The sequence below is a fragment of the Enoplosus armatus genome, chromosome 16 (assembly GCF_043641665.1).
Source record: "Enoplosus armatus isolate fEnoArm2 chromosome 16, fEnoArm2.hap1, whole genome shotgun sequence".
NCBI classification, from domain to species: Eukaryota; Metazoa; Chordata; class Actinopteri; order Centrarchiformes; family Enoplosidae; genus Enoplosus; species Enoplosus armatus.
In genome coordinates this window covers 12295582-12307496 of record NC_092195.1, presented here as the reverse complement: position 1 = coordinate 12307496, position 11915 = coordinate 12295582, and the positions used below count along the sequence as shown (strand labels likewise).

The 11915-nt window shown below is 38.6% G+C and overlaps 1 protein-coding gene across 1 annotated transcript; it reads right to left on the bottom strand.

Annotated features, from left to right (window-relative positions):
- Positions 1-239: 239 nt before the first annotated feature.
- On the bottom strand, positions 240-10592 carry ncaldb (neurocalcin delta b). Its single transcript, XM_070922392.1, has 4 exons — positions 10490-10592; positions 4567-5000; positions 2585-2690; positions 240-2352 (listed from the first exon to the last, which is right to left on the bottom strand). Exons 2-4 carry the CDS (start codon positions 4942-4944, stop codon positions 2258-2260), a joined length of 579 nt encoding a protein of 192 aa, XP_070778493.1. The 5' UTR covers positions 4945-5000; positions 10490-10592; the 3' UTR covers positions 240-2257.
- Between the last annotated feature and the right edge of the window lie 1323 nt (positions 10593-11915).

Genomic DNA, 11915 nt, shown 5'->3' with positions numbered 1-11915 from the left:
ACTTAACTGCACCAGATCAAATGAAGTCCACTTATCAAAAGCTGAGACAGCAGTTACTGCGGTACTCTGCTAAGCTAGGCTAACTTAGCTATCTTTGAGCCAAACTTGTTTACCTGTTTTTTCTTCATTATGAGATTTTGCTACAAACCCATTAGTTATGTGGGTTATCTATGATGTATAGAAAAAAGACACTCAGCCATTATCCCATTTTGTGTTTATTTGAATAACAAAATGGACATCCTACACAGAACACATAATGCAAGTTAACAATACAAAATCTACAAAATGATACAGTGACAAAGTTTCTTTGTTCGACAGGTAACAACTGTACAGTATAAATGGATACAATACTGTTTTTTTCTTTTATTTCATTCATCTATATTTGGCACTTGACCACAAGATGCTACTGAAGTGAAATGTGGGCCTGAAGAACCTGATGATCACCTACTTGAAATGTGCAGAAGCCCAGAGAATTTATCAGATTTTCTTTTTATCCCCAAAGTCATCATTCATCCGCCTGTGAAGAGTACTGTATCTCATGGTGTTTTCAGACCAGCAGGGACAGGCAGGTGTAAATAAAGCAAATTGGAAGCAGTAAAGAGCTATCACTAAATCCTGCAAAAACACAGTGAGGTTTGGTGGATGCTTCCATTATTCGCTACAAACGTCAGTGCTTTGTTCTGTTACTGTGTGTCAAAGTCATAAAAATCTGTAATCTCCATAGTCACAGTAGCACTAAAGCCGTCTTTCAATCACAGTTGTATCTGAAGAGATGTAAAGTCACATTTGCAGAAAAACTTGAGATTTGCGGATGTTACTGTTGCACTTTAATGACGCGTACACCATTTGGAGACTGTTTACATACAGTTCAGGAAAAACTGCCAATGTTTACTGGATTCCTGGGAAATATGAGTGGGGGGGTCAAACTGAGATCTGTAGCCGTTTTCTCACTCAATGTAGCAGTGGATATGCAAAGCTGACTGCATAGCAATATGTGTGGTCCTCTCCTTTTTATCCTTTCTAGCATAAATATGAGTGAATATACTGTACAACTTTTTCATATCATATTCGTCAAGTAAAAGAAAAAAATTTTTTATCATCACATTCCAATAATTTATATGTCAAAAAGTTTTAAAGTGAATTTCATCCATTGCAGCAAATCTCCACAATGTTATCACAGAGTAAAAGAATATATAAGTACATACTATATATTCATATAACGTCTACCTTTCTTTTTTTTGTTTGTTAATACACTCGTTGAACAATAGTTGAAGAAAGAGAATCACAGCTCGGTTTATATGCATATGTCAAGTTCATGTATTCATCAGTAAAATTAATGTGAAGTATGTGTGTGTGTAGACTCGTGTGTGTGTGTGTGTGTGTGTGTGTGTGTGTGTGTGTGTGTGTGTGTGTGTGTGTGTGTGTGTGGACACAGAACTTGGCATAAAAAGTCACTTTCAAAAGAACAGATGGTTGTAATCTGTAGTCAAAATATTCCCCTTCATTTACAAATCTCAGTCAGTTTTGGTTTGATGTAACATTCCTCCAAAATATACATTTAAAAAAACCTCATCTTTCATCCTTTCTAAAAATTCTTCTAAGGTTAAAACCTACATTTCCCAGATCTTCCGTCTACATAAGCCGTACAGTAAAGCTGCGAACACGTGTAGTCCCAGACTCACACACTTCATTTCATCCAGTGTTAACATGAAGCTAGACTGCAATACTTTGTAAAGATCTGTCCGTCATCACACAACAACCAAGAGTCAGTTAAAGAGAACAAAATGAGCATGATTCCTTTTAAATAAAAAATTAAATAAAAGAACAAATAAAAGAATAAAAGAAACTTGGATTCGGCTCAATGTACCTCACGAATCTGTAGGATTATCCTCGCTGGCCGTCCTCTCAGACAGAGATAGCACAGCTTTGATTCAGTGTTTAACAAGTCTTTGATGGGATTTCAGTCCTTGGGGTTATATTTGTACCGTGCATGAGACCCGTGTTGTCTGCAGCTTTTGACCAGGCGTAGAGGCACATGTATAGTATGTGCGTGTGGGCGTCTGAAAGATTATATATGCATCAGGCTTTGGTATTTGTGGTATGTACAGTTGCATGTTGGCTATGTATGTGTGTGTGTGTGTGCATGTGCCTCTACAGCTCAAGTGATCAAATGTCAATAATCTCAGGTGGGTCAGCTGGGAGAGATTTTGAAAATGTGATAAAATTAATCAAACTGCGATGGGAAAAGTCCAGTTTTCTACTGTCCAGCACTGCTGGGATCGCACTGAAGCAGCCGGACGATGGAGGGATCGCTCTTCGCCCCCTCGACAAACTCCTCAAGGGACAGTTTACCTGAGAGAGACAGAGAGAGACAGATTAGAGCTCATTGGTTAATTGTCTTGTTTACTCGTTGCAGCAGATCTAAGCTGATCAAAAATAGATCAAATGAAAATGTGACAGTTATAATAACAATAATATCTGATGGGTCACTGTGTTCATAGAGTAGATTTCCAAAGTAAAATGTTTAAATTACATTCAGTTATAGACTTTAAAGAAGGTGCTTTTTCAACTGAGGAGGGCTTACCATCTCGATTTGTGTCCATCTGCCTGAAGATCTTGTCTGTGCGTTTCTCAGGTGTGGACTCATCCTCAGGCATCTTCATCACAGAGGAAACCATCTTGTATATAGCCTGAAGACAGAAATCATAAACAGACAAATTAGTATGGACTCTTACTAGAACTGGCAAATTAAAGCTTTTATGATTCTGACTTTATCGGTATAAACAAGTGTTTTGAGTTAAGTCACTTAAATAACATGAAAATAGATATTCTCTGGTCAAAAAACCTTTACAGTTTCACTGAGCCACATATGACACCAATGATAAAGACAACCACACAAAAGTTTACAGTCCGATCACATTTCATATCAGTTATTCCGGCCAGAAGGTTTTATCAAGCAAAGTTGCATCAGCTGGAACAACATCTCAGTGAAATATATATACGACCCATCAATCAACTTATCTCTTCTGGGAGGAAGAGAGATAAAGGATGACTTTCATTTATGCTTGGCTCTGGGGCCAACAGGAAGTGGTCATGTCAAAAAAGATTAAATAGATGAAAAATCAAGACGAGTGAATGTGTTTGCCTCACTGTTTAGGTTTTCTGAGATATTTAAAGCAGAAGCCGTTAGTGTTTATTAATATTGCTGCCAACTTCATGTCTTCATTCTGTTTTCATTCCTACAGTCTTTCTATTTGACACTTTAACCTTTGAAAGTGTGAAATATTAATTTTGTCTCATGTGCAAACAGAGCAGCAATGTTTGTTATCAATTAGTTAGTTAGTGTATTGATTTGTTTTAACTAGTTGATCAGTCACTTAAACTATAAATTGAATGAAGTCTAACCAGAAGCCACAAAGTATTTAATTACATATAATGATAAGAAATAAGCAGCATGATAATGCAAATGTTTGGCATTCACGGTAGAATTATAATAAATACAATTTCATTTGATCCGCTAATCAATTTATCAAGTAACAGTAGGCAGTAATAGGGAAGCAGGTTTTCATGCTCGACTTCAGTGTTCAGAAAACACTCTAAAATTGGTGTAAAATGTTAATAACTATTAGATATAAATCATCCTGGCCATTGAAAAGTAATGCAAAAACAATGAATGTCAATCTAAGACATCATTATATAGACTGGCCCCCAATTCTGACCGACCTCCAGCGTCCCTGCTTCTTTTGGACATTTTTATCGACAATGAAAAAAAAATTACTAGATGAATGGATAGTGAAAATAATCATTAGATGTAGCCCTATAATGGAGTGATGTTTTGCAAATGTATCAAGGCATTCCTACACATAAACACACCGCTCACTTCACACAGCCACACACTATAAATAAGGAACACTGTCGTGGAGAATGGGATTACACATTCTTTGGCACTCTGTTCAATTTAGCACGATGATGTGTGATGTTACAACGTGTAAAGGATTGCCGGTGTGTGTGTGTGTGTGTAGCTCTGACAGACGTCTGAACCATTTATCCAATAGGACGAGGAGCCTGTGTGAGAGTGTTTGTTGTAAAGTAACACTGAAGCTACTGAGGAAACGATGGGGGGGGGGCTGCTCTTCCCAGAACTGCACAGTTGCTGGATGCAGTGCTGAGTCAATATGAGGATCTGAGGAGGGCCGCTCCCTTCTAGAAATACACCACAGCCAAGTCTTATTTAGAGACGTCTGAGGGCCTGAGAGGAACTGCTGGTTTCTAAAATTACACAGCGGCTGGTCTTCCTGCTGTGGGCAGTCAAATGGTGCAGAACACAGAAGCAGAAGGATATATGATGTAGCAGCTGGTGTGGATGGCTGAGCAAAATGTTGCTTCACTGCAGGAATAGTTTTAGGACCAGGGAACATGGCGTTACCATGATGGCATGCAATGGCTGCTGAAAGACTGAGGGCTATATAAAGCTAGAGAAGCAGAAAGTCTGAACAGCCGAGAGAACGAAGGATAGAAGGAAATAAAGATAGGAGGAACCAAAAGAGAGCACAACAGTAAACCCACCGATACAATCTCCAGCATCTCTGCCTTGCTAATGTATCCGTTCCCGTCCAGGTCGTACATGCTGAATGCCCACTTCAGCTTCTGGTCCAGTCGGCCACGAGAGGTCACACTCAAGGCGATGATGAACTCCCTGAAGTCTATAGTCCCATCTCCGTTGGCGTCAAACGTGCGGAAGACGTGCTCGGCGAACTTGGAGGCGTCTCCGTAAGGGAAGAAGTTGGCGTAGATCTTCTTGAACTCCTCCATGGAGAGCGCACCGCTGGGGCAGTCCCGCAAGAAGCCCTTGTACCACTCGGTGATCTCGTGCTCGGTGAAGTCCGTGTTCTCCATCAGGTCCTGCATGACGTCGGGACGGAGCTTGCTGTTCTGTTTACCCATGGTCGCTGCTTCTGTTGAGGCTGTGGGTGATGTGAGGGCAGCAGAGAATTAGACTGCTGACAGTGAGGAGGAAAGAGAGAGAGAGAGAGACAGAAAAAGGTTGTTAGAAATAATCTGAAATGTCCTTGAGCATTTTTGATACAAGAGGGAGGAGGGAAGACTGTGAGGAAGGACTGTGATGTAAAAAGGATAAAAACATACTGTCTTAATTCAGCTTTTTAATGTGTGAAAGTGCATTAACTTTTGGAAAAGGTAGCAGTTTTAGCTGTTTGCTGCTCTTCTTTAAATATAAAATAATAAATCCACCTGAAGACACCGAAAATACAGTTTACACTGCAATAATGGACTTTTTGTCCACTTGGGGGCAGCGGAACAAGTCGTGGACACGACACTAACATATTATCATCTATTGTTCACTCTCCTTTAAGCTCTGTTTTAGCTCTCTACCAGCCCCTGATGTAAATATCTGCCTCTTTAGCAGCTTAAAAACAAGACTGATGAGAGAGGAGAGAGTAAACCCCCTCTGCTAAATAACTGTGGGAAATGTGGGAAACCCGGTAGGGCCCTAACATTATGTGCACGAGCTGTTAACAACAGTGTTGTTTTCACAAAGAGCCGTTATTGAAATTTGATTTGAAACTATTAACCCAAGACTTCTAAAAAGGAAAACTGTAAAACATGTAAAAGCACCTACACTATTCAATACAAACTGCAGATTATATTTTTTTATTTATGCATGTTCTTTACATAATTTCTTTATATTAGCTTCACTGTCAGTTATTCAATTTGTAGTTTTTGCTTTCATTTTATTTTTTTAAGGAGATACTTTAGTTGCCAGTTCAACTTCAAGATTATTTTTATCTAACTGCATTTATCTTTTTCAATTAGGTTGTTGCTGTTTCATGACAAAAATGCAAAGACACGTTATCACAAAAGCAATGACAGTACATCAGATAAAAAGAAAAGCAGGGAGATAAAGTTGAGTTTTGTGCACATGCACTGCCAAGTTCAGTCTCCTATGCACCTGCAACACGAGACCCCCAAATGTTTTCACGGTGCACAACCACCACAGATGCACAACTACACCTACATTTACAGTGTAGCACACACACTGTTGATAACCCCGACGCATGCCAATATGTCTGTGTGTGCATCACTGCAGATGCACCTTCCATTTCCTGCAGGAACCACGACGCTGATGCCTCGACACACACATCCTCTGTATTAATAGTGGGTTTTGATGAGGTTTTTGAAATAAAACCTGCAGAAAAAGACAGACTGTATAGTAGTAAACCCCTTGTCAAATTTGTTTTATGCTTCCCAAGCGTATAATGAAAACACAGCTGAGTGAGCCAACATGCGTACTAGCTACCAAGCTGATCCAACTTGGTGCGTCTGGCACAAACCACACTCCTTTGTAGTGAATGAGTTGTTGCAGAAAGTGAACAGGGTGCCTTAACACTCAACAGAGGATGTGGTTCATCATCTAACCTGGCAGGTAATGTGCTAAGCACTTTCACCAGTCAGACCACTAGCTGCTGCTGAGCTCTGCAGGTTAAAGACAAGAGGGAAGCTATTCTAAGCTTAATGACAGATGAAATCAGCTACGCCAGGTCAGGCCAAAGCAAATTACTGTACAGGTAGCATGTTCAGGAAGGGAAGTAATGATCTGTCAAATCTGTGTTTCCAGTCAATGTTGTAGTTTGGCTGTCTGACCAATATCACTATAAGCAAATGTAGGCTTTTTAAGATCACATTTGTCAGTTGAACCATTAATCAATCAAGACTGGTTGAAAAGGAGCTGCCATCACGGGCACCTCCCTGGAAAGTGGGTGCTTCAGTGGGAATATGCTCTTCTTGCCAATACCAATGAACTTAGCGTTAATGGAAAGTGCTGCTATAGTGGCAAACTCAACAGGAAAATAACATGCAACAATTATGTTGGAAACAAGACTATTATATACCAATTAATTTAGCAATTTGGGCATTTTAAGTGGAACAGTGTGGATAGTTTGATTTGTGAGGAAGTGATTAAATAGGGCGCATTTTCATTAGTTTTGTTAACTGCTTATGCAAGGACACGGCCTTTGGCCCTGTTAACACCTGACCTATCACCCACGATGCATGTTAATACCAGGTGTAGACAGGGCCTTTGTCCCCCCTTATTTCACACTCACATGTTCCATAAACAAATATAATCCTTTAATTAACTCAGAGTAAACAATGGGCTGTAGCAATGTGGCAGCCACCTCTAATGATTCCCTGCTGTTACCTACAGTCCACTTCAATGCCAACGTGAATGCTGGAGCAGCGTGAAAAGGAGATTAACACACTCATCACTCCTGGAACAAAACACAGCAGCAGCTACACAGCGGGGGTCCGATCTGAAACGCTGATGTACAGATTGGAAGTGTGTCTGCTTTTGGATTAGACAGAACGAAACAGTCTAGACTGAGAGGAGCAACACGAAGACTGTTTACAATACAACATTGAGGTATCAGATAATAATACGTTATTGCAGTCATATAATAAACGGATGCAGGGGCACTTTGTGTACATTTTAGAGCAGCAATGGTAAATTATATCAATTTGATAACCAATTAATCACTTAAGTCATCTTACAAGAAAAATTACCAGTTCCAGGTTCTCAAATGTGAGAATTTGCTGCTTTTCTTCGTCTTTCATTATAGTAAACGAAACAATCTTGGGTTTGAGACATTTAATGACGTCACCTTGTGCTCTAAGATATTGTGATGTGCACTTTTCACCGTTTTCTGATATTTTACAGACCAAATGATTAATTTGAGGAAACTGATTGACAGATTAATAAATCATCAACTGCAGCCCAAGTAAATTTACCATTAAAATATTCCCAACATCTGCATTTGAAGGCCCACACAAACACTCAGACTGTGCTTAATAGGTCATTTTGACAGCAGACATTTTGATTCATCATCGCCAGAAAGCACAGGTTTAACAAGTAATATTAATTATGGCTTGGTTCCATTTAAGTGTTCCAGTAAGCCGTCCAGTGAGGCAGCATGCACAATACCAGGACCCTCGCCCTGAAACACCTAAATGGACTGCGTCATTATTAAGTTATTAGTTACACCTGTGCTTTTCCTACAGCCTGAGCAAAGGACTAATCAGGAGGATCCTTAACATGTGTAGCAACGTCTGCTGCTTCTGATGACGTTACTGCTTTATTATCACAATAAGGTGTCCATCTACATAGACGGATACGAGAACGGTATTCCATCGAATGAATGCAAAACTAGCAGGTGCCAACATGAAACCAAAAAATATGAAATAGAAATTTCTCCCTTTAGGTTTCTTTTTTTTTTCCTCAACCCAGCACAAGCGGTTTACAGAGCAGATATGTGTGCTGTAACAGACAAAAAAAAATGCTGTTTAATTTCAGTTGGCCTTTAAAACACGTTGCACAACTCTTCTGCAGCAGACCTTGCTTTACTGACTTATTATCATAGGATCTAAGTGTACCAAACAACATAACCATCGTTTTTTCCACTTCCTGTGTGTGCATTATCAAAGTCAGAAACTTTCCTCACTTCCATAAACAAATCATGTTTGATGTGTAACTACACACACACACACACACACACACACACACACACACACACACACACACACACACACACACACACACACACACACACACTCTCAGAGAGTAGACTCTGTCATTCAGCTAATCAACCAGTCGATGTCATCCTGACTGCCCCCATTCATTTAATTCATAAACTCCTTCTTTGTCTGATGCGGTGACCGGGACAGCCACATACTGTGCAATCTGCATTTTAATTGCGGATTGTGGAGCGCTTCCATGATTATTGAGGCAGCGTTGTCATGACGACTGAACGTACAATCACTGTTGTTTTTGGCAGCGAGTGGGCAAAAATAAAAAAATACATATTACTTTACATAGCGCCTTTGATTCACAAAGAGCATTTAATTACACTTTCTGTGCAGGCTGACGGCTTGCTTAATTGTTTGCTTTTAGCTGCGGTCGTAAACATACAGGCTCCTTTTTACACATTAATGTGGAGGAACAGAGCCGCTAAAATGTTTCTCTCCCCATTTACTCTAAATGAGGGAGGGAAGGTTAATTAGTGTTGTTCTTACTGGCTTAACAACCACAACAACATGACAGGAGTTACAGGATAGATTTACTCAGAAGTTGGACATGTGTTTATGTATAATAGAGATTATTTTCATCGATCTGATGATGATTTTATCTGTTTAATTGATTGTTTAGTCTAAAAAATGTCAGAACATAGTGAATCACAAGTTCCCAGAGCACACCCTCAAATGACTAGTTTTTTTGACACTCTAAAATCTAAAGATATTAAATTTACAAAGACTTAAAACAGAGAAAAGAAGCAAATGATCTCATTTTAGAAGCTAGAAAGAACTAGTTTGGCGCTTGATAAATTACTTAATTGAATGATTAATAATCATCAATCTATTGACTTATCGAGTAATCTACTATTACTACGTTTCAGTGCCATTTTAAACTCCATATTAACAATAATAATGACATAAAACATATTTAATACATGTAAGCACCTTTCACATAACCCCAGGACACTTTACATACAGAAAACAAGCACAAATCTACATTAAATAACTGTATTAGTAACTAAAACTTGTTATTTAGTTACTGTGAATTATGGTACGTTTTTAACTCATAATAGTGTGAGACTATTGGTACAAAACTGAAACAATTACTAACTAATCTATTAGTTGATTGACAGAAAATGAATCATGCTGGTTACTCTGTAACTATTACAAGCCAGCAAGTATTTTACTTATTTAAAAAATGTTTTGATTGTTTGTAAACTACATGGCTGGGTGTAGTTTGCATGTTTTACTCCCTGTGGGTTTTCGTTTCCTCCCAGTCCACACGCGCAGGTGAGATAAATGTTCATTGTTGTCAACTCTTTTCAATAACTGGAGGCCTATCAAGTAAATGCCTTCCTGTCCCATATTTCCCTTGGTAACATTTTACATCCTCTATTCAGCATATACAAGAACTATAGTATATAACACACTATAAATGTAGTTGTGAGCAGATATAAGTATTTATTAATGTACAGTCATATTGTATATTATTACAACTGTACTGTACTATATCATAATTTATGACCTGCTTATACACCAGCATTCAGTTATTGGTGACCATCAGAGGAGTTATCGTTAACAAATATATTAATAAACACTTATATCTGCTCACATTACACTACATTATAGTGTGTAATAAAGACATTTTTATTCAAATTGCTCCATGTGTACAGTATGTATGGATACAAATGCAAGTTGTTTTGTGTGTGCCAAATGAATGTAATGTAACAACACTACACCCCACCCCTCTCTCTCTGGCTTAAGGTTTCTGTGTACTTTAAAAGCAGGAATGACGGGAGGAGATCTAAGACCTCCACTGAACATCCCTTCAACTAGTCACCCTAAGAACTCAGCTATTTCTGGCTCTAAGAGATCACTGCCTACAATTAACCGTTAAGACTCTTACCTGCTGGCAGGCCTTTGATGGCCCTGTTACATAACCGAGGCTTTGACAAGTGGACAGGTCACATGGTTGAGACAAGTTTCTACCTCGGCCACGTCTAAGATCAGGACGAGCGAGTGAAGAGCAGCCACTGGTTTAACCTTCTGAGCGTGTCTGAGAGAAGAACAGGCCTGAGATAGAGTCGGTGACCTTAGCTTGTACAGGTATTAGCCAGCAGAGGACAGGCTGTCACTTTCAGTTTCTAATAACACAGACGGTACATACAAGATCAACCTGCTGGGCTTTGTGACATATTTAACTCCTAAAACAACAACAAGCAACAAGCCGTGCTGCATCATGCTGGTATTTAACTAAAGATCAACAATATCGACGAGAGAATCAAAGCAGAGAGAAGCTTCGAGGGGCAAATATCTTCTTATCCAACAACTACTGAGAGCAACATATGAAATATAAATGGCTCTAACCTCGCTCCCTAACAGCATGTGTATGGGTCCTGTATTGAGAGTAATTCTTCTTCTTTTTCCTCTAATATTTGTTAAATATGAATGGTTTCTAATCAAAGACAAAAGCATTAGAGCAAACATTGGAGGCTAGGTAACATTTGAACATTTTTAATACAGGTGCCTGAGCTTTGATACTGGAACAATACTTTATTGATTAACAACATGCCAAACTGTTCAAGGAATCAATAAAATATATTTGTTGGAAGAATTGTTGCAATAGAGCTGAAACTATGAGTCAATAAATGTATAAGTTGGCTGACAGAAAATTTATTTGGAAACTATGTTCATTTTTTAATCGTTGAAGTCATTTTTTCATGAAATGGCCAAAGAATTCACTGGTTCCAACTTCAAAAAACGTAAATATTTTCTTGTTTTCTTAATCTTCTATGATAAAATGAATACATTTGGTCTTTGGACTGTTGGTCGCACAAATCAAGTAATGTGAATAAATCAAGTTAGACTCTGGGAAATTGTGATGACATTTTATGGATTTAATAATTAATGAATTAACCAAGAAAATAATCTGCAGATTAATTGATAATGAAAATACTGTTGGTTGTAAGTAAACAAGCTTAAGAAGTATTTGATGCAAACTCTCAGTACTTGACATTCAATGTTACTTGATATTCACTTGATAACATAACATTGACTTGATATTCAATGTTACAGACACATTTCACTCTCACTGGTTTGATAGCCAGCCTTGTTTTTAAGACTTTACTACAGACATGAAACAAATGAAGAAGACAAAATCCCACACGACTGTGTAGCCAATATTTTTGCACTTTAAAAATGGGTTGACTGATTCTTGCTGCTTGAATCAAAAGGTCCTCCGCGCGGCATTCATCCTAGAACATCTTGTTTCCCACTTATGTAACCGGCAGAAGTCTCCATTTATATCCTGCAGGTAAATCTTAACGCAAGAG

Coding starts and splice junctions, on each gene's coding strand:
- ncaldb (XM_070922392.1), bottom strand. CDS start 4,944: ATGGGTAAACAGAACAGCAAGCTCCGTCCCGACGTCATGCAGGACCTG. Junction 2,691..4,566: donor AGATGCTGGAGATTGTATCG/GTGGGTTTACTG, acceptor TTCTGTCTTCAG/GCTATATACAAGATGGTTTC. Junction 2,353..2,584: donor GATGGACACAAATCGAGATG/GTAAGCCCTCCT, acceptor TGTCTCTCTCAG/GTAAACTGTCCCTTGAGGAG.